This window comes from Oncorhynchus clarkii, chromosome 23 (genome assembly GCF_045791955.1).
Source record: "Oncorhynchus clarkii lewisi isolate Uvic-CL-2024 chromosome 23, UVic_Ocla_1.0, whole genome shotgun sequence".
In the NCBI taxonomy this organism is placed as follows: Eukaryota; Metazoa; Chordata; class Actinopteri; order Salmoniformes; family Salmonidae; genus Oncorhynchus; species Oncorhynchus clarkii.
In genome coordinates, this window is record NC_092169.1 from 12,968,403 (window position 1) to 12,992,707 (window position 24,305).

Below are 24,305 nucleotides of genomic sequence, written 5' to 3' on the forward strand. Positions count from 1 at the left end.
TTCGACGAACCATCTAACAGGCAAAGCGTCAATGCAGGACTAAGATCGAATTGTACTTCACTGGCTCTGAGCAGGGATTGCAAACTATCATGGATTACAAAGGGAAATTGAACCTCGAGCTGTCCAGTGACGTGAGCCTACTAGATGAGCTAAATGTCTTCTAGGCTCGCTTTAAGGAAAACAACATTAAACCATGCATGAGAGCACCAGCTGTTCCTGATGACTGTGATCACATTCTCCGTAGCCGATGTGAGTAAAACCTTTAAAGAGGTTAATATTCACAAGGCAGCAGGGACAGACAAATTACCAGGACGCGTGCTCAGAGCATGCGCTGACCGATTGGAAAGTGTATTCACTGACATTATCAACCTCTCCCTGAACCAGTCTGTAATACCTACATATTTCAAGCAGACCACCATAGTCCCTGTGCCCAAAAACGCCAAGGCAACCTATCTAAATGACTATGCTGTAGCACTCACATCTGTAGCCATTCATAGCTAAACATTTCTAGATATGACTCCCAGACTCTGGTGTTTGTGTTCACTCAATATATAAACCACAATGTCTGATGAGATTAGCGAAAGTATTGTCAGGTTAGCAGGTTAGTTTGTACCAAACAATCAGTCTGTTTGTGTGGGGAGAAATGGAGGGAAATGTCCTGATGTGGCAATAGCTCGTAGGCACATCGTCACAGCAAAGAATAGTGGCGAAGCTCATGGGCTAATAGTGAAGCATAACAGTGTGGATTTATAAAAATAATATTGGTCTGTCAATATACACTTATATCTCTTGAGCAATGGGATCCAATGGCACTTCCTGTCACAACTTTGTTAACTAAAACAAATTGCATCATCATGTGAAGGAAGCAAGGAAGGAAGAGTTTGTGCAGATGAAAATAATATCGTGGAGATGAGAAGTATAACTTCTTTGTCATGGGTTCAGATAGTGGTAATAAGCCTAAATAGAAGTGACAAGGTATGTTGCAGAGGAATTGTTAAGAAGCTCATTGCCATCCATGGAGCAGCTGTAGCAAGGCAGAGGCTGAAACAAGTCCAGCTTCAGCAGCCTTGATCTCTCCAGTCAAGGCTTAGGTATAGAAAATAATCACAAAATCCTCCCTGTTACTCACAACGAAACGGAATGGAGAGCGAGAGAGAGAGAGAGAAAGAAAGAACGAGGGGGAGCATAGAGAGAGAGAGAGAGAGAGAGAGAGAGAGAAGAACGGAGTGGGAGCATGGAGAGAATGAGAGATGGTGAAAGAGAGAAAGTGATAGAGATGGAGGGAGGGCGAGAGAAAGAGAATAAGAGAAAGAGAGAACAGAGAGAACTTGTTTTTTATCTGCATTCTCCTTGAGATTGTATGTGTCTGCAGCAACATTTAACAGGCTTGCAATGTTGAGAGCACGTCTTAAATCTCGTTGTCACAAGCTGTCAGGACTGAGAGTGTGAGTGGGCTTTACATACAACACAAAGCTAATCAGAACGCTTTCACTCTCCATGCAGAATTAGCTTGCGGGATGCTCACAAGTTCCTTGAATATAGACCCTGTAGTGCTCATAAATGACCACTTTCAGGGATGTGAACATGTTTCGTGGAAAGTCGCTAATTAGACGCTAGGGGTGAAAGAAGATGTGGTGCAGAGGGAGATGCAGCTAATCTGGACACTATAAAATAATCTCATTCAGAAAATGTACGTAACAAGGGGATTATGCTGTCTACTAGAAATATAGCTGGTCTTTGAATGAATCCTTTAATGCAATGAAGTTGTTTCGTTTTTGAACTCACCCTTTCATCTTGGGCCTTGTGTTTACTGAAAGTTTGCCGAAACAATAGAAATGTCAGGTTCTGGTATGGTCTGTTGCTCAATTCACCTGTTTTGCATTGACCCATTTAATTTGAAGGATTTTCACTTGTTTCCTGCTCTACACACAGTTGGCTACTAAAACAGCAGTTCCCTGATCTTTTCTTCTCATTTGGCTCTGTAGTTATAGTTTACTTTTGATGTTAATGTATAAACAGACAGATGACATCCCATTCTCAGTTGGAGGCAGTTACTTAGCACTCATGTAGGGTGCAGTGGGCATTGCTAGGTGGGTCCCTTAGCAGCTGGTGTGTGCTTGGGTGTGTGCATGCATTTGTTTGTGTGTGAGGCTGAGGGTCAGCGAACCAGGGTCAAGCTGAGAGAACTCACATTAAATTGCAGAGCTTTCATAAAGTTTTCATACTTTTTGAGTTATTCCACATTTTGTCAAAATGGATTTAATTGATTTTTTCCCTCACCCATCTACACACAATATCCCCTAATGAAAAAGTGAAAACATGTTTTTATAGATGTTTCCACATTTTCTGAAAATTTAATACAGAAATGTTTAATTTACACAAGTAATCACACCTCTGAGTCAATACTTTGTAGAAGCATCTTTGGCAGCGATTAAAGCTGTGAGTATTTCTGGGTATGTCTCTAAGAGCTTTTCAAAATTCTTCAAGCTCTGTCAAATTGGTTGTTGATCATTGCTGGACAACTATTTTCAGATTTTGCCATTCATTTTCAAGTAGATTTAAGACAAAACTGTAACTCGGACCCTCACGGTCTTCTTAGTAAACAATGTCAATGTTCATTTGGCCTTGCGTTTTAGGTATCCTGTTGAAAGTTGAGTTAATTTCCCAGCATCTGGAGGAAAGCATACTGAACCAGATTTTCCTCTAGAATTTTGCATTATGCTTAGCTATATTCTTTTTCTTTTTTATCCTGAAAAACTCCCCAGTCCTATGCTTGAAAATATGGAGAGTGGAACTCTCTTTTTACAGTATTACTTTAGTGCCTTATTGCAAACATGATGCATGTTTTGTAATATTTGTATTATGTACAAGCTTCCTTCTTTTCACTCTGTCAATTAGGTTAGTATTGTGGATTAACTACAATGTCGTTGATCCATCCTCAGTGATCTCCTACCACAGCCATTCAACTATGTAACTGTTTTAAAGCCACCATTGGCCCCATGGTAAAATCCCTAAGCGGTTTCCTCCCTCTCCGGCAACTGAGCTAGGACTGTATATTTGTAGTGACTGGGTGGATTGATACACCATCCAAGTGTAATTAATAACCTGACCAATGCCTGCTTTTTTAAAATTTCTACCCATCAACAGATAGGTGCCCTTTTTTGCAGGGCAATGGAAAACCTCCCTGGTCTTTGTGGTTGAATCTGTGTTTGAAATACACTGCTCAACTGAGGGACTTTACAGACAATTGTATGTGTGGGGTACAGCGATGAGATATCATGTAAAAAAACAAACAATGTTATACACTATTATTGCACATAGATTGAGTCCATGCAACTTGTAATGTGACTTGTTAAGCACATTTTTCTCTTTAATTTATTTTGGCTCACCATAACAAAGGGGTTATTGACAATACTTATTGACAAGATATTTAAGCTTTTCATTTTCATTTATTTGTAAAAATTTCAAAAACACATTCCACTTTGACATTATTGTGTATTGTGTGTGGGCCAGTGACAAAAAAATCCATATTTAATTCATTTTAAATTCAGGCTCTAACACAACAAAAGGTGGAAAAAATAAAGTGGTGTGAATACTTTCTGAATGTACTGTATATGTGTCACGACTCCTACCGAAGGTGTGGTAGTGTGTTTCGTGTTGGGTTTTTCTCCGGACTAGTTAGGTCCTGTTTTTGGACAAATCGTGGATGTGCGCACGGCATTTGCATGTACGATTTTCCCTGTGCCGAAATAAAAGCACTATTCTGTACCTTCTGCCTCCTGCGCCTGACTCCGCACCCACTACGCCGGAGTGCGTCACAATATGAATTTAAATGGGAATCTGCGATTAATACTTTTTAATTAGATTATATATACCCATTTATTCTTACAGATTATAATTACGAGCTATCCCACTGGTAAAAAAAAGAAGAAAATCTACTTTTTTTATATCATAGATGGTCAGTTTTTGCCTCCATAACTCTGCCAATGAATTTAAGAGTGGTAACATTTATCTTGCCCCATCTCTCAGCTCTTTACCAAAATATTGACTGGGTGGAGCTTGTTTTTGTTTGAACAGCAGATTGCCCCTTTAACTTACACATAAGGTAATATTGGTGTCAGTTACACCAAGGACAGCCTGTGTACTTTAGCATGCCACTTTGTTATCTTAAAGGGGTTTTGACACGTGTCACGAGTGGCATACAATAGGGCAGAAAAGTATTTAGTCAGCCACCAATTTTGCAAGTTCTCCCACTTAAAAAGATGAGAGAGGCCTGTAATTTTCATCATAGGTACACTTCAACTATGACAGTCAAAATGAGAACAAAAAAATCCAGAAAATCACATTGGAGGATTTTTTATGAATTTATTTGCAAATTATGGTGGAAAATTATTTGGTCACCTACAAACAAGCAAGATTTCTGGCTCTCACAGACCTGTAACTTCGTCTTTAAGAGGCTCCTCTGTCCTCCACTCGTTACCCGTATTAATGGCACCTGTTTGAACTTGTTATCAGTATAAAAGACACCTCCCCACAACCTCAAACAGTCACACTCCAAAATCCACTATGGCCAAGACCAAAGAGTTGTCAAAGGACACCAGAAACAAAATAGTTGACCTGCACCAGGCTGGGAAGACTGAATATGCAATAGGTAAGCAGCTTGGTTTGAAGAAATCAACTGTGGAATAAATTATTAGGAAATGGAAGACATACAATACCACTGATAATCTCCCTCGATCTGGGGCTCCACGCAAGATCTCACCCCGTGGGGTCAAAATGATCACAAGAACGGTGAGCAAAAATCCCAGAACCACACGGTGGGACCTAGCGAATGACCTGCAGAGAGCTGGGACTAAAGTAACAAAGCCTACCATCAGTAACACACTATGCCGCCAGGGACTCAAATCCTGCAGTGCCAGACGTGTCCCCCTGTTTGCTAGAGAGCATTTGGATGATCCAGAAGAAGATTGGGAGAATGTCATATGGTCAGATGAAACCAAAATATAACTTTTTGGTAAAAACTCAACTCGTCGTGTTTGGAGGACAAAGAATGCTGAGTTGCATCCAAAGAACACCATACCTACTGTGAAGCATGGGGGTGGAAACATCATGCTTTGGGGCTCTTTTTCTGCAAAGGGACCAGGACAACTGATCCATGTAAAGGAAAGAATGAATGGGGCCATGTATCGTGAGATTTTGAGTGAAAACCTCCTTCCATCAGCAAGGGCATTGAAGATGAAACGTGGCTCGGTCTTTCAGCATGACAATGATCCCAAACACACCGCCCGGGCAACGAAGGAATGGCTTCGTAAGAAGCATTTCAAGGTCCTGGAGTGGCCTAGCCAGTTTTCAGATCTCAACCCCATAGAAAATCTTTGGAGCTAGTTGAAAGTCCGTGTTGCCCAGCAACAGCCCCAAAACATCACTGCTCTAGAGGAGATCTGCATGGAGGAATGGGCCAAAATACCAGCAACAGTGTGTGAAAACCTTGTGAAGACTTACAGAAAATGTTTGACCTCTGTCATTGCCAACAAAGGGTATATCACAAAGTATTGAGATAAACTTTTGTTCTTGACCAAATAGTTATTTTCCACCATAATTTGCAAATAAATTCATAAAAAATCCTACAATGTGATTTTCTGGATTTTTTTATGAATTTTGTCTCCCATATTTGAAGTGTACCTATGATGAAAATTACAGGCCTCTCATCTTTTTAAGTGGGAGAACTTGCACAATTGGTGGCTTTTGGCAATTGGTGACTAAATACTGTTAATGTAATATTATACAGTGAGGATGCGCCACTGTGTATAACAAATGCTTGAGGTCACGCATGTTTTTGATGTAACTTTTGAACGGCTTAATACCAATCTCTGCTATTTGTGAACTGTATGAGGGTTTTTGTCTTTGCATGTATAAATGTGCCTTTGTCTACAATACCTAACCTATTCTATTTGTCTATTGGTGCAGCTTTGCTCACTCTCCCCATTCACACCTGGTTGATGGGTGCTAAAGGGAATTCACCAGACAGACAGAGGAGCCAAACCCAAGCCACATTTTATCGGACACAGAGTTTGATCCACCGTGTCTGTGATAGAGTCAAATCTTACTTCAGACACAACGTCTTATACAAGACGACTGGTCTTGAAAAGTCAAAGTATTGGATTGTTTCTTACAGCATGGTCTTTTTTAGTGGATTGAGGACACGCATTACTTTTCTATTCAGGTTACTGCTGCTTGTTGCGTGGAACATATCATGTTTATTGGATTATTTTAAAGATCAAACAAAATTAAACCTGGTCTCGGTTGGACTTCAGTACAGAACAAGTTAAGTGCTTATTGATTAGTACTTTTTTTGCTAATCTTTAGATTTTTTCCCCACTAACTTCAAAGCCTTTTGTAAACCTCAGCGTCTATACTATAATTATCCAGGGATTGATTATATTGGTTCAAAGTCTAAGATATCATGCGTCCAGACAGTCAGTTATGAGTCATCAAGGCTCACACCTTATGAAAGGTATTATCTTTAATATATCTTCAATATCTACCAAACTCACGCAAAGGCACTGACTGTCCTTTGCACCTGGCCTATCAATTAGAGAAAATGGTCTATATTTACTTTGAATTGCATACCTATTGTTTGAAACATAACCATATAATCTCTAGTGAAGTACATTTCCACCTACATACCTTCCTATAGCTTCTGAAATATACATCTATCTGATTTTCAGTGTCAGCCCTGTCTGGCAGCATGATTCTGGGATGCTGTAAAGTGTCTTTTGATATTTGGAATAAAAGTGGGCTGGTCACACAAGTCTGGAATAGATGACATGCTCAGGAGGTGAAGTGGTCATTGGAGAATGACCCTGTCTTTGAGTAGAATCAAACAGGGTTCTTCAGGTTTGTCCCCAAAGAGGAACCCTTTTTGATGCTGGGTAGAACCCTTTGCAAATGGTTCTATCTACAACCTACTATGTAGGGTTCTTCAATGAACCCTCTGTATATGGTTCTACCTAGAACCCTTTGTGAAGGGTTCTGCCTAGAACCCTCTATGAAGGGTTCTACTGAGAACGCTTTTATCTTTGCAGGGTTCTTCCTAGAACCCTTTATGAACGTAATTGGAGCAGTAAAAATCATTATTTTGTCATACCCGTGGTATACGGTCTGATATTACATGGCTGTCAGCCAATCAGCATTCAGGGCTAAAACCACCCAGTTTATAATAAGATTTTGTATACTCTGTGTATATCATAAGGCCTTTCTTTGAGGGCCTAGTTATACCCTAACAAAGTGGTGTTGGGGATCTCCTGGTTTACTGGCCACACCAGGCCTGCAAATCACAAAATGTTGGCTTGCAAGATGATGTGTAATTCCTATTGAATCCAGCCAGAGTTAGGATATCCAACAATTGGATTTGTTAATCACCCACAACCTGCATTCAGAATGAGTGCCAGGGTAGGGAAGACTGATTACTGAGACTACCTCAATCATCTTAACTGGAACAACCATCTCAGTAACAGCTACAATAAATCCAATTACTAAGAGATTGGGTTAGCTTCGGAAATGGTATGTTATTTATCTTTGTGTAGCATAACTTTAATCAACCAATCAATGTATATTCAAAAACACAGAATTTACAGTAAAACAAACAATTCTGAAAATATCCCTGCAATAGAGCTTGCTGAGAAATATTATATATGGTTCTATGTACAACCCTTCTTGCCTTCCAAATAATCCTGATTGCCTTCCAAAGAGTCATCAAAAAACCCTTTCTTCAAAAAATGGTTCTTAGGATGTTGAAGGTTCTAGGTAGAACCCTTTGCTTTATAAAGAACCATTGTCTTCCAAAAAGGGTTCTTCTGGTCAAAACGGTTCTTGGTATAACCCATCCTTCCGCAAATAACCCTTTTGGAACCCTTTTTTCTAAGAGTGTGGAGAGAAACCATTAGGTGGAACGTTTCTGTGGGAAGGCCTCTCACCCCTTGCAGACGTTTACTTTATCTTGTGTGAAAGTGTCAACAGTACCTCTTTCCTTTGTGAGTTTTGTAAGTATTAGATTGAGAGAGTAAGTGACTAAGTGCTTTATGTTTGGGCTGGTGTTAAGCATAATGGGCAGTCTGTGTCATGGCTGGATAGGCTGCGTTTCCGCTGTCAAAATTTGTGCCATAACTTGTTGAGGATAGGGGGCAGTATTTTCACTTTGGATGAATTGGGTGCCCATAGTGAACTGCATCCTACTCTGTCCTAGATTGCTAATTTATGCATATTATTATTACTATTGGATAGAAAACACTCTGAAGTTTCTAAAACTGTTTGAATTATGTCTGTGAGCATAACAGAACTCATTGGGCAGGCAATCTTCCAAACAAGAAGTGAAATTCTGAATGTGTAAAGTATTTACATTTATTCTAAACAACTGGTTCCTCGTCTGGTTCTATTCTCTGCTCCTGGGTCCTACCTCACCTCGTCACAACTTCCATAGTCTGCTTTGTTTTAATATTATATGCACATGGGAAGCAATTACTGTGTCTGCCTATTTAAAACAAGTTGTTGTTTAGTTTTGTTTAGAATTTGATTAGAACTAATCGCTCTCTTTTTAGTGAATTTAGTCTTGCTTATTGACAACATTTGGCTCGTCCATGCTTGGCCATAATGCCATTTGCAGTAGGCCTATCCTCTATATAAGTGAGAATGCTATGCATATATTTCAACATTGAGGCCATGCAATTACTTACAACAATGCGGACTGCAAACATGTTCAAGTTAACATATTTAGCAAAGATTGGATAGGTCCACATTTTGATTCTGTAAGCTGTTTAACAACCTATAACAGACTAACATCGGAATTGGAGTTGATTCCAAGGCAATACATAAAAGACCGTAAGTACACAACTTGAAGCAACCAGATATTTAGCCATGGCGCATGTTCTGATTGGCCACAACTTGTTTATTCATCAAAACCAAGCCAACTGCGCCGATAATTGTGCTTGTGAAAATACCAAAAATATTTCTGACATACCCCGAACCTATAACACTACTGCCCAGCGCTTAGATTGACCATTGCGTTAGGTTCGTTAAAATAGAGCCCTAGATGGTAAGGGCCTTTGCCTGTCTTAGTCTCTCTAGACAATTGAAGCGTAATTAACTTTAGAAAGCAACAAGGCTCCCTCTCCCTCCCCAGTAATATTATTTGTAATATTATCAGCAGTTATGACCTAAATATTCCAAAAAGATTTCCCTCTGAAGTTACTGAAGTTTAAATATGTATGAAAATGCCTTTTTGAGATTAAAGCACAAAATGATTGCGTGCTAGACTGTAATTAAAACATCCATAAAGATACACACCATCCTATTTCATTTTATAGCTAAATGATCTGCTTGCATCTATGTGCTAGTGTAGTGAGGCAAGTGTTAAACTCAGTACATTACATATGTAGTTTGCCAGCATATGGCTTGGTTCAGGGTTCTGTAACTACGTTAATTTTAACCTCATGTGGATACTGCACATGCCTTGCTACAGACGGCGAGCAGAATTACTTCTGATCATATGTATTTTGTCTTGCAAAAATGTTAGAAAAGGTGACTGCACATCAACAAGGTCAGAATGTGTTGTGGTGTAGTACTGATACCCTAACAAGCATGCCAATCAACCAAGGCACAATTGGTTGGATTCCTCTAGCCAATGCCAAGGCCAAAATTCCAATGCTGTGTTTCTGTTTAGTCCTCGAGTGCTGCAATGTCAGATTTGAATCATTCCAATCGTGATTAAAAGGCAAGGATGCAATTCATCCGAAACTTAAGAGTGGCTCTTGAGGAAAATAATTTGGTAATGTCTGGTGCTAGCCCAAATGAGCCTTTCTCTGCAAAGGGATTTAGATGTTTTAGAGAGTAAACCCTGATCATTATGCTGCTGTGTAACATGACTGTTGTTTGAGGCGTGGTGCTTGTAACACAATGGTTGAAGGTTTGATTTTTGCATGGGCTACAGACTGAGCATAAATGTGTTAAATAAATGTAAGTTGCAAAGTATAAAACAAATGTGTGCAAAATTACAATATATCATAATATGCTACTTCTGTGCAGGCACAGTTATAGTGAAAAATATGCAGATCAATGGGAGAGCAGAGGACCCAGGCAGGACCATCTCTCTGACCCTGCTGGACAATTACGCCTACTGGGTCATCCTGGACCCCCTCAGACAGAGACTGTTCCTCAACAGCACCGGACGCGCCCTGGACAGAGATGTGAGTATGGACCCGGCCCCAGGTTGGGTTGGGATAATGTCGTTTGTAGAGGGTCTCGCTAAGAAATGTTGACAAACACAAGCCTACTAGACAGTACTATGAAAAGCATTTTCCCCCTTTATAATTTTCTCTACTTTTGCATGTTTTTAATACTGAATATTATCAGATATTCAACCAAAACCTAATGTTAGATAAAGGGAACCTGTGTGAGCAAATAACACAACAATGACATACTTATTTCATTTATTTCATAAACAAAGTTATGCTACACCCAATGTCCCTGTGTAAAAAAGTATACTCTCAATAACTGGTTGGGAGCCCTTTAGCTGTAATGACACCATCCAAACACTTCCTGCAGTTGTTGATCAGTCTCTCACATCACTGTGGAGGAATGTTGGTCCACTCTTCCATGCAGAACTGCTTTAACTCAGTGACATTTATTTTCAAGCATCAACTGCTCATTTCAAGTCCTGCCACAACATCTCAATTGGGATTAGGTCTGGACTTGACAAGGCCATTCCAAAACGTGTAGACTTGTTTGTGGGTTTTGGATCTACTGAGGTAAAGGGCTTTGGAGCAGTGTGCCAATGTATTTTTCTACAGTGATTACATAATCCAGAGTTTATTGATCGTTTTATTGATTGATGAATTGGTTGATTTACAGTTCCTCCTTTTCTCCCTTTCTCTCTTTCTTTCTTGCCTTTAGCCCCCCTCATATATCTCTACCGTCGTGGTGAAGGTCCAGTGCACAAATGAGCTGGTTGGGACAGTGATTCTCCACGAGGTCCGCATTGTAATCAGGGACAAAAACGACAACACGCCTCGCTTTCAACAGCAGCGCTACTATGTAGCCGTCAACGAGGTGAGCGAAAGCGTGAGTTACTACAACAATTATTGCTTTTTTCTTTAGTGAGCATTTCTTTATCCCCAGGGTAAGTCACAACCTGATTCCTCAAATGAGGTTTGAAAGTCATCATGACCATTCCAGCAGTCAACAAAGCCCAGATGACTTACAGAAAGGGACTCCTACTGTAGTAGATTCACACTTCATTCTTTGAAATACAAAGAATGGCCCAGGTTTGGTGATCATTTAAATGAAGGACCTACCTGATTAAACAGTCAAAGCATTTGTGATGTTGGCACAGTGAAATAGAGTGTAGACTACTCTGTAGCAACAGGGGGATTCTGTATTTCTATTTTGTTGATATGCCTTCAGCACGGAGACAGAGTAATACATGACAACAGCTATTATACGCATGTTAAGCAGAAGGTTCCCAGGATAATAGAACAATAGCTGATCCTCAGATCTTCAGAATATCTGTTCATTCTCTAGTGCATTAAATTGCTCAGTGGCACACTAGTTTGCATGTTCCCAGTGAATCATGGGGATCCTGTCTGTGTGCTCTGCGTGCTATAGATGTCATATTCCCTGTGTGCACCCGCAAGCTCAACAATGATGCTTTTGACTAACAGCATCAGCTCAGTATGTGTGTGTGCTTGTACATGCGCATGCATGTAAATGCGTGTGTGTGTGTGTTTTTCTATTTGATTTAAGACAAAGTGATAGCTGTGTGAGTCAATACTTTTGTTACCATTCCAGACAGAGAGCACAGTGGAATATCAAATGTTATTTTGTGTTAGGCATCACTGTGTTTAGAAATTTAAAATCTGTCTCATCAAAATCAGTCAGTGATATCCGCACCTATATCTACACCTATACAAATTGACTTTTGGTTGCATTTTGCAGTACTATTTTCAGCATAAGTTATTAGGATTATTTTGACCAAAAAGGTCTGCAGAAATGAACAAACAAGCAAATTATGTGGATATTTGCATACTCCTTTGAAGATTGATTTTAATCTCCTACTTTTGCAGATCCTGTATAAATCATTCTGAAATTACCATGGTTCTCCTCCGTCATAGACCCCAGCTGTCAAAGGGAAATAGAAGTAATTTTATATTGAGTGTCACTGACAAAATATCTAGTTATTTCTGTTTGTCTCTTTTCCAAAATGCCATCCCTGTACAACTACATTACATTAATGACACTAGACATTTGAGATGTCTTATTATTTCAGCTATCAAAACCAGATTTTGACATGACACCTATCAAGAGGCTCAGAGTCAGACATTGTGTTGTCTAGAGTAGACAACCATGACTGATGTCTACTTTGTTGACACTTCCTGTGTTTTATGTATTTCACAATGAGTGTGTGTTATTCCAGGAAACACTACTCCCTGAACAGCTATGAGTCAGACTCCGCTGCTGTCAAACCGCTCCTGAACTGAGCTGAACTCCCCTCGAGGCCCCTTTCTCTTCAGCATCTCTCTGAGTGGTTGTTATGGCTGTCAGTTGGGTGCAGAGACCCCCAGAGAAACACACATTCATGGCTGCTGATGACAATGTTTTCATTTCAAATCAGTTAATTCATTCACTCTTTCTATAGCATAACGACAAAGGTCTCAATTTCTCACACTTCGGGCAGTATTTGGCCATCTTCTATTGAAGACACACTGTGTCCTTGTGACCTTGGGAGGGGTCAGTCATTTCTGTGAGATAGAGTTGTTACAATGTCCTGACAGAGTGACATGCCTGATGACGGTTTGCTCCCTCTATCTCTGCCTCCAGCTCACTCCTGCCGGGACCATCATATTCACAGGCTTTGGTGAAGACAATGGAGCCACAGACATCGATGATGGGCCTAACGGACAGATAGAATATGGCATCCAGTACAACCCCAATGACCCAGTACGTGGATGTAATGCTTTCTTACTGAAGACTGACTTATTTAAGTAGAACAATGTATGTTGTTAATGAAAACTATGAGTGAACACTCTCTCTCTCTCTCTCTATCAGGTGTCTAATGAAACTGTGGTTGTAGGGAATACTCTCTCTGGGTACATTGTTCTGGCTGAGAGACTAAACTACGAAGAGAGAACACGCTACCTGGTCATTGTTCAAGCCAACGTGAGACACTTTGCTATTTCCTTTGTTTGTTTGTGTGTAGATGCCAGAAGTGTGTAGGCGTATGACTGTGTGTTTGTGCATATTGCATATGAATGAATCAAATTGATCCTCTTGAAATTGTTTTTTGTAAAGATTTTACTTGGTATTGACAGTGTAAAGCTTGATTGAATAATATTCTGAAAGAGTTTACTTTTCTTTGCCCTGGCTAAGGTAATGGATTGGTGTTTTGCAAAACACTCTGTCAGGCTTTTAATGTAACGCTGTTAAATTAAGAGTTGTAATAGTAGAATGCACAAAATTTGGTGGTGCATGGACAGTTTTCCTCTTATATAATGAACCTGTCAGAAGTGTCCAGTTGAACAACTAGCCCATGTTAGCTAGGTAGGTAAGTTATGCCAACCAGCTATCTAAATCTTGTAGTTAACATGGCCAGATTATGTGCCCATGTGGCCCTCTATAAACATACATAAAACATGGTGTCACGACGTGGGGGTTTGCTACTACACCAATGAATGACAATATCCATCCGAACCTTTGCCACCTAGGAATTTTGAGTGACTGGGCCTTCTCAAATAGTAGTTAAATACCCCTGTTTTATGGACCTCTTTTTGTCCAAATCGTTTAGATTGGGTAAATTAGTAATCGTTACTTAGATTGGTGGATGCTTCTTTAAGTTTGCCATCACCAGACAAAACAAAACCTTACTAGTTAGCTATCTGTTATTACGGAAAATGTACGCAATTGGAAGAAGATGATTTCTCGTTGGCAATTATAGTACATCTTTTGCAAACTGTTTATCCATAAATTAAATCATCAGCCTCTAGAAGCTTTGATTATTTGACTGTTTTGAATGAATTGCTTGACAGACAAATATGTCTAGTTATGGAATAAAAGTGGCATAATTATACTTGCTTGTGAGTTATTAGACTATTTTGATGGTTGTACATTGCTGGCCTTAATCTAATGTTTTAAACGTTTATGGTTCTACAGAGGAAACAAAGATACACAGCAATGAGTAAACAGAGCATTTAATTAAAGTAGACAGTTAAATAATGGCATAAGAAGATATACATTATGGCTGTATTATACATAGACTAGTTTAACATATACTGTAAGTCAGAGGTGTGGACTCGAGTCACATGACTTGGACTTGAGTCACAAATATGATGATTTTAGAATCAAAAACACTGCACTTGCAGTGGGAGATGGCTTGAAAGAAGCAAAAATGATAACTCTTTCTATTTCAAAGTTATCAAAAATCAGCTCACTGCTGCATACAAGCACAACATTGAAATACGTGTTTGAGGCTGAATTTGGGGAAAGAGGCATCCCTGCCACTGTCAACACAAGATGGAACTCAACACTGAGACAAGTGAAGGCAGTTATCCAGTGTTACCATCTAAAGCTATGTCGTGTTCTAGAAAAGGCACACGGAGTTGCAGGCACCATCTTCCCCCAGAAAGTGACAGGGTCACAATCACCAGCCTGCTCCTTCAAACCCACATTTTCTTGCAGCTCAATCAACTCCATTTGCAGTGATGCAAAATCTACCAATCTGAAGATCTGTTTTGCTTCTTTTGACAACTTTGTCATGTTTATGACCAAGAAGAGGTTCTGGATGAGCAGCAGCAGTTCTCTTCCAACAGTGAAGTTATCAAAGCGAGCCTTGAAGTTATCGATCAGCTTCTGGGTGAAATCATCATGGTTGGAGACATCTTTGTCTCCCTGTGCTTACACCAGAAGATTGGGGAAGTGGACAAGTTCTCCCTGGAGATCCTTCTTGAAAACCTCACATTTCTTCTGTAAAGCCTGGACTGCTGTCATATCACACACTGTGTTGTCCCGTCTCTGCAGCTTAACATTCAGTTGATTAAGGCGTGATGCAATGTATGTCAAAAATACAACTGTTTCCATCTTCTACTCATCTTCCAAAAACTCAGAAAACTGAGTTGCCTAGTCACTATTTTGCTCTGATAAGAAAGCTTTGATTTCCTCCTATATGGCCCTAAAGCATGCCTTTGTTGAGCCATCTGTTGTGCAGTAGTATGCCTCAGAATGCCTCGTAACAGGCTGTGTTGCTCTCAAAAAGTTAATCAGTTTCATCATTGTTTTCATGACCTCAGAATACTATTTCCCAAGACACAGGAGAGATATGATTTCAGGTCAGGGTGGTCCTCTTTCAAACGTGCAACCAGTCCCCTCCCTCTTCCTATCATGGCTGGAGCTCCATCTGTGGTGATGGAGACCACTGACTTCAGATCTAACCCCCTTTTAGTCAGCATCCCTTTGATGGGATACGTCTGATCGAATTTACTATGCCTGGTGTCATAATGTCACGTCAAGCCTTGAGAGATAGAGAAATCATGAGCAGATGGGCTCCCACATTTTTTCAGCATGTTTTTAAAAAATTGATTTAGTGTTAGATGAACTTGATGTTTCCAAAGGACATATAAAGGATACTACCCTCCACAGCATAACCTTCACTCCAAATCAAAACTTCAAACCTACAACTTGATTTTGGACAAAATAACCTGGAAGGATTCCTACTACCAAAGATTCTTATTTCCAAGGTCTATATAGCAAATGCTCTGGCAAACCAATGACCAGCAAACACCATTCAACCTGGCACTGAGTGAGTAATATTTAATCTGAAGCTTATTTTAAAGCCAAGAAGAAAGATAAATTACAATTCAATTAATTCAATAAGTAAATCTTCTCCCAAGTGGGTGTGACACCTTCTCCCGTTGCCTGCTGCTTTGCTGCTTGGATTCCACCTGGCGATTTGTTCACCGTCTGCCCTGGCCTGTCTCCCCCTGTTTGGTACAGGTAACCCCGCCACACACCCCCCTCTCTCCTAAGCTTTCGCTCGCCTCCAGCACACACTCACTGTTGGGGCGAGTGACTCTGAACTTGCAATGGCTAGCCCCAAATCGTCATATTTTTTTATTGTGCTTTATGCTATTTGCCTCATGACTCCTGTGGGATTTGTTGACTATGAACTTGCTTGTTTACCCGACCGTGGGACAGACTATGTTTGTTCCCACACTCGAGAGTCTGAGTCTCTATTGGTTCCACGGACACTTGTCCTCCAATCTTCATCTAACCACCTTTCGCCGGCTTTTGTATTATTTTAACCTGATGGAATTGCTGTACAATATGATCTTGTTGCCATCTAATGCACATTCAAATGTCATAAATGAACACTGCAGAGTTCTCCCTGTCGTCTGCTGTTCCCTGATTGTGTTACTGCTGATGATATCTGGACATGTGCATGTACACCCTGGCCCATCTATGGTTGCTAGCCCCAATTCTGACTTGTGCTATGCTATATGCTTCACTGAATTCTGCTCTCATAAAAACCTGGGTTTTCTGCACATTAACCTTTGTAGCGCAGGCATTCCACTAGTGACCCACCTCGACAACATCTGGTGAAATTGCAGAGCGCGAAATTCAAATGACAGAAATATAAATATTTAACATTCATGACAATACATGTGTTATACATCAAAATAAAGCTGAACTTCTTGTTAATCCAGCCGCTGTGTCAGATTTCAAAAATACCAGGCAGGTGCGCCACAAAAGTCAGAAATAGAGATATAATAAATGCCTTAGCTTTGAAGATCTTCTTCTGTTGGCACTCAAAGGTCCCAGCTACATCACAAATGGTCCTTTTGTTCGATAATGTCCTTCTTTGTATCCCCAAAAACTCAGTTTAGCTGGCGCGCTTCATTCAATAATCCACCGGTTTCACTCCTTCAAAATGCATACAAAATGAATCCCAAACGTTACCAATAAACTTATCCAAACAAATCAAACAACATTTATTATCAAACCTAAGGTAACCTAATACATAAATAAATGATACAATTTAAGACGGGGAATCGTTATTGTCTTTACCGGAGATAAACAACAAGAACACGTTCTCATCCACGCACAGCCAAAATGGGAGCCACTTAGAAAAACTACAATTTCTTGCTAATTTTTCCAAAAACAAGCCTGAAACTCTTTCTAAAGACTGTTGACATCTGGTGGAAGCCCAGAACTGCAATCTGGGAGGTTTTGGCCTCCTAATAAACATGAAAGCCATTGGAAACAGTGGTAGGCTGATTTTCTTTTTTTATGGTTTGTCCTCGGGTTTTGCCTGCCATATCAGTTCTGTTATACTCACAGACATTATTTTTTAAAGTTTTAGAAACTTTAGAGTGTTTTCTATCCAAATATACCAATTATATGAATATCCTAGCTTCTGGGCCTGAGTAACAGGCAGTTTACTTTGGGAACGCTTTTCATCCGGACGTCAACATACCTAAAATGTATAAATTGAAAGTGTGGGTTCATAGTTCCAATCCAGATGTGTTGGTCATTACTGAGACGTGAAGAAAGAGTTTTTTGAACACTAATGTTAACCTTTCTGGTTATAATATTTTTCGACAAAGCAGATCTTCCAAAGGTGGTGGAGTGGCAATCTTTACCAAGGAACACCTTTAGTGCTTGGTTGTCTCCACCAAGTCTGTGGTTTTAAGCATTCAACTTTCAATTTTTTTTTTTGTTGACTGTTGCTGGGTGTTATCATCCACCATCAGAACTGACCTGTACCCCAACTGCCCTAAACTCTCTCCTGGCCCCTTACACTAAGTCTGAATGTGTCCTGCTAGGTGACCTAAAATGGGAGATGCTTAAACCACCTGACCAAGTCCTAAAGCTATGGGACTTATTACCAGTCCCACAAGGTATGACTCCAAACAACTAAAGGCTACTCCTTGATGTTATCCTCGCAAATAATCCTGATAGGTATCAGTCTGGTGTTTTCTGTAATGACCTTAGTGATCACTGTTTTATAGCCTGTGTTCGTAATGGCTGCTCAGTGAAACGACCTGTCCAGATTTGTCAAAGATGCGTACTAAAAAATATTAATGAGCAAGCCTTCCTTCATGACCTGGCCTCTGTAAATTGGACCTTCTTTTTTATATTTTCAGTGGTATTCTTAACAAACATGCCCCGTAAAGAAAACAAGAATTAAAAACAGGTTCAGCCCCTATTCATGCATTGTGCTGCGCACAATTGGCCTAGCATCGTCCAGGTTTTGCCGGAGTAGGCCATCATTATAAATAAGAATTTGTTCTTAACTGACTTGTCCAGTTAAATAAAGGTTGTAGGCCGTGCCTATTTCTCCTGGTCAGTAGCCGTGAAGAGTCCCTGACAAGGATTATGAATCGGACACTGTTATGCTACCTGTGATCATTATCAACATCATTATCCCAGAAACTAGACCAACTCCAATTTGCATTCCCCCCCAGCAGATCCACAGATGATGCAATCTCTATTGCACTTCACACTTCCCTTTCCCACCCGGACAAAATTAACACCTATGTGAGATGCTATTCATTGACTACAGCTCAGCATTCAACACCATAGTGCCCTCACCATAGTTCCCATCACTAAGCTAGGGACCCTGGGACTAAACACCTCCCTCTGCAACTGGATCCTGGACTTCCTGACGGGCCGCCCCCAGGTGGTAAGGGTAGGTAACAACACATCTGCCCCGCTGATCCTCAACACTTGGGCCACGTCAGGGGTGCGAGCTCAGTCCCCTCAAGTACTCCCTGTTCACTCATAACTGCACAGCCAGGCATGACTCCAACACCATCATTAAGTTTGCAGATGACACAACAGTGGTAGGCCTGATCACTGACAACGATGAGACAGCCTATAGGTAGAAGGTCAGAGACCTGACCGTATGGTGTATGGACAACAACCTCTCCCTCAACGTGATCAAGACAAAGGAGATGATTGTGGACTACAGGAAAAGGAGGACCCAGCACACCCCCATTCTTATCGACAGGGCTGTGGTGGAGCAGGTTGAGAACTTCAAGTTCCTTGGCGTCCACATCACCAACAAACGAACATAGTCCAAGCACACCAAGACAGCTGTGAAGAGGGCACGACAAAACCTATTCCCCCTAAGGAGACTGAAAATATTAAGGCATGGGTCCTCGGATCCTCACAAGGTTTTGTACAGCTGTACCATCAAGAGCATCCTGACAGGTTGCATCACTGTCTGGTATGGCAACTGCTCAGCCTCCGACCGCAAGGCACTACAGATGGTAGTGCGTAAGGCCCAATACATCACAGAGGGCCAAGCTTCCTGCCATCCAAGACCTCTATACCAGGCGGTGTTAGAGGAAGGCCCTAAAAATTGTCAAAGACTCCAGCCACCCTAGTCATAGACTGTTGCTCCCGCACGGCAAGCGGTACCTCTGCTCCCGCACGGCAAGCGGTACCAGAACGCAAAGTCTGTGTCGAAAAGGCCTCTAAACATCTTCTACCCCAAGCCATAAGATTCCTGAACATCTAATCAAATGTCAACCCAGACAACGTACGCTGCTGCTATTCTCTGTTATTTTCTATGCATAGTCACTTTAATAACTTTACCTACGTAAATATTACCTCAATTACCTCGACACCGGTGCCCCCGCACATTGACTATGATCTGTTGTCCCCTGTATGTAGCCCCACTATTGTTATTTTTACTGCTGTTTTTAAATTACTTGTTATTTTTATCTTACTTTTTTCAGGTATTTCATAAAACTGCATTGTTGGTTAAGGGCTTGTAAGTAAGCATTTCACTGTAAGGTCTACACCCTTTGTATTCGGCGCATGTGACAAATAAAATTTGATTTGATTTTGACAGTATGATTACACAGGAGAAGAAGAAGAAAATGAAGACAGGAAAGGGGGATTGAGATAGGGAGAAGACAGAATGTCACAGAGACAGACACTAATATTAAGAGGAACAGAGGAAAGGGATTTATTTGCTTTATTTCCCCAGTAAATATGGATGACAGGGGCCTAAGCTGCTCCCAGAGATTTCATCTTACCTTTACCAATGTCAGAAGAGTTTAGAGGGAGAAGGACATGGCATGTTTTTTTTCTTATTTTTCTAAGGGGTGGATCAGCTTAGTATTGCGGAAATAATGTTGCTTCCGTCAATGTAATTGTTCTGCATCATTTCCAATCCCCCATATATTTTTGGGGTAAATATATATCCCATACACGCATGCATACATATACACATATATACATACATATACCTATATAGAGTAAACTAAAAAACACTTTGGCTTTTACCTTCAATTTACACATCTTATACACATTTTACAGACACAGTCTACTTTACAATAGTTCCCTCTTGTTTGTTCTTAGTCCTTCCTCTATTTCTGATGTCCATCCAGTTTGATTCCAAAATGTAACTGTGCTATTTCACAAAAGTTCCCGTATGTTTTACATTGTTTACAGTATCTTGTTATTAGTCCCACCCTTCAGCTCCATTCAACCCCTCCCATCTATCTCTTAACATCATCCATTTCGGATTTCTATTTGCCATATATTTTTCAACTGTGGTGTGATGCTTCACAAAATATTTGAACCTTTCTATTCTCATAGCTTCTACAGATTGTAAATTAAAAATAAACATTTTTGCTAAAATAATTATTATATTATTGATTGATTGACTATGGCTTTTCAAATCACCCAGTATTGCTATCTGTAGCATTAGTTCTAGGCAAATGTTGCAATTCTTCAGCCATTCCTGGACCTGTGACCAAAAATGAGCTACATATGGACAATACCAAAATAAATGCCTCCTCACAGCAGAATCTGCAGAGCTGGGAAGATTGTATCCCCCATATATATAACATTCTATTAGTTGCAAGAATTTTGTATAGTAATTTAAATTAAAAATTAGAAGTTTTGAATCCGGCGTTGTTTTGCGTATCAATTCATAAACCATGTGCCATGGATTGGGTACATCGAAAATCTCTTCCCAACTATTTTGCAATTTATATGGCACAGCTGCCAGTTTATTGGTCCTTAAATGAAATTGTTATATGTTTTTATTTATCACACTTTTCTTTAACCATTTATGTTCTTTAATACAGGGCCGACATACAAGTTCCTTACCTTTTTCCCCTTCTACTTGCCTCTTCCATTTTTGTGGTAATGCTGCAATTACTTGGTTGTAATTTTGGGTAGAGCAGACATTTCCATATGTCTGTGTTAGCTGCATGGCAGGACATTGCATTAATTGGACCTCTGCTGCTTATGTCAGGGTTCAATTATTGTGACAATGTGAAGTGCTGCTCAGAGAGTATTGGGAGAAGGAAATTGCAAGAACATAGACATACTGCAATTACTTTTATAATTTCTCGTGTGCATGTGCGTTTGTGTACTGTCTGTATATTGTTGTCCTTGAAAAAGGTAACTGTACACAATGCTTTCTAGAATCTGATGCCTTGAGTAAGGGTATATGTCGAATATCTCTGAGTGTCTTAAGATGGTAAAGATGTAGGAAATTAGAGGGGTTGTTACAATTGATATTTGAAGTAGAGGTAGAGTGATGATGAAATGTATTTATCAAACTAAATGTTCAGTAAGTTTATGAAGTTGATCATGGAATTGAAAAGAGAAATAGGTCTCATGATTGATTGATTAATTTATAATGATTATATTTTAAAGTGTTGTTCATTCATGGCTTTGGTAAGTAACGATGTTGACTTCCATCCGATAGGACCGTGCTCTGTACAATGCCAACAGGCGGACTACTACGACCACGCTGACCATAGACGTTCTGGATGGAGATGACCTGGGGCCTATGTTCCTGCCCTGTGTCTTGGTCAATAACACCCGTGACTGCAACCCCCTCACCTACCGCATCACCATACCAGAGTTCACCCAACCGGTATGAACTACACTGTGAGGGGTGTACTGTAGGCTTTGTGCATGTGTAGGGGAACGGGAAGTGATTGAGTGCAAGTGTGTGTTTGTGTGCAACAGCAACCTCTCATCTCCTGTGTTTTACCGTAGGCAAAACCCTGCAACAGACAGATATGATGAGCCACTAAAGTTTTACTTGGGATCTTATAGTGCCTTCAGGAAGTATTCATACCCCTTGACTTTTAGAAGCCTGAATTTAAAATGTATATTTTAATATTCATATTTTAAATTCATATTTTGTGTCACTGGAATACATACAATACCACATAATTTGAAAGTGGAATTACGTTTTTAGAAATGTTTACTAATTAATTAAAAATGAAAATCTGAAATGTCTTCAGTCAATAAGTATTCAACCCCTTTGTCATGGCGAACCTAAATGAGTTCAATATTTGCCCATTATTCTCTTTTAAGGATGCTGCGAATTTTCGCAGCTTTTTGTTAAAAATCGCGCAACATTTCAAAGTCCTGCTACTCATGCCAGGAATATAGTACATGCATATGATAAGTATGTGTGTATAGAAAACACTCTGAAGTCTCTAAAACTGGTAAAATGTCTGTGGCTATAACAGAGCGTGTTTAGGAGTAAAAATCCCAGGGAAAACACACAAAAAAAATTAATCCGCCAGTCTTTGAATTGTCTAAGGCGAAAATAGATCCGTTCCGTTTACAACGCCTACAGCTTCCACACGATGTTGCCAATACTGGCATTTCTTAGCACATTTATTCTTGGTGGGATGACGTATAGGCACTTCCTGTCTTGAGGTGCACCCAGGAAATGATGAAAGTAAAAAAAATGGACGATGATTTCAAGACTTGCTGCTATCGAATACAGATCGCCCCATGATCAATTTGATCGATTATTAACGTTTATTAATACCTAAAGTTGGTTTAGAATAGTCGTTTGAAGTGATTTGTAAAAGTTTATAGGCAACTTTTGTAATTTTAAAAAGTGACGTTGCGTCTTGTAAAGTGGCTTTTTCCAGGATCAGACTGGCCTTCAGCAAATGACATTTTGGGTATACAATGACGGATCTAATCGGGAAAAAGACCCAATTGTGATGTTTATGGGACATATAGGAGTGCCAACAAAGAAGCTCGTCCAAGGTAATGAATGTTTTATATTTTATTTCTGCGTTTTGGGTAGCGCCGGCTACCGCAAAATCTGTTGTTTACGTGGCGTGCTGGTATTTTGGGGGGGTGCATGCTATCAGATAATAGCTTCTCATGCTTTCGCCGAAAAGCATTTTACAAATCTGACTTGGTGGCTAGATTCACAACGAGTGTAGCTTTAATTCAGTACCTTGCATGTGTGTTTTAATGAAAGTTTGAGATTTATCGAGTACTATACTATAGTACTATAGGTGGAGCTCTGAAATTTCCGCTGAGGTGTTCCTGTGCAGGAACCACATCGGTAAGAAGTTAAAGATTATTCAAGCTCTGTCAAGTTGGGGCCAAACTCCCTGCCACCCAGGACCTACAGTTGAAGTCAAATGTTTACGTACACTTAGGTTGGAGTCATTAAAACTTGTTTTCAACCACTCCACACATTTCTTGTTAATTAATAAACTATAGTTTTAGCAAGTCAGTTAGGACATCTACTTTGTGCATGACACCAAGTAATTTTTCCAACAATTGTTTACAGACAGATTATTTCACTTACAATTCACTGTATCACAATTCCAGTGGGTCATAAGTTTACATACACTATATTGACAGTGTCTTTAAACAGCTTGGAAAATTCCAGCAAATGATGACATGGCTTCAGAAGCTTCTGATAGGCTAATTGACATATTGGAGGTGTACTTGTGGTTGTATTTCAAGGCATATCTTCAAACTCCGTGCCTCTTTGCTTAACATCATGGGAAAATCAAAAGAAATCAGCCAAGACTTCAGAAAAATATCTGTAGACCTCCAAAAATCTGGTTCATCCTTGGGAACAATTTCAATGCCTGAAGGTACAACTTTCATCTGTACAAACAATAGTACGCAAGTATAAACACCATGGGACCTACCTACAGTGCATTTGGAAAGTATTCAAACCCCTTGACTTTTTCCACATTTTGTTACGTTACAGAATTATTCTAAAATGTATTAAATAAAAACTTACACATCAATCTACACACAATACCCCATAATGACAAAGCGACAACATGTTTTTAGACATTTTTGAAAATTTCACAACAATGTAAAAAAAAAATCTTATTTACATAAGCATTCAGACCCTTTACTATGATACTCGAAGTTGAGCTCAGGTGCATCCTGTTTCCATTGATCATCCTTGAGATGTTTCTACAACTTTGATTGGACTCCACCTGTGGTAA

The 24,305-nt window shown here is 39.9% G+C and overlaps 1 protein-coding gene across 1 annotated transcript in view; it reads left to right on the plus strand.

Moving 5' to 3' along the window:
- Positions 1–24,305, plus strand: part of LOC139381349 (protocadherin-15-like) — a 216,073-nt gene that overhangs the window by 34,972 nt on the left and 156,796 nt on the right. Inside the window, exons 4-8 of the mRNA XM_071124806.1 lie at positions 10,081–10,241; positions 10,948–11,103; positions 12,871–12,990; positions 13,099–13,209; positions 21,776–21,946. Coding sequence (XP_070980907.1) covers positions 10,081–10,241; positions 10,948–11,103; positions 12,871–12,990; positions 13,099–13,209; positions 21,776–21,946 — 719 coding nt within the window. The remainder of the gene's footprint in view (positions 1–10,080; positions 10,242–10,947; positions 11,104–12,870; positions 12,991–13,098; positions 13,210–21,775; positions 21,947–24,305) is intronic.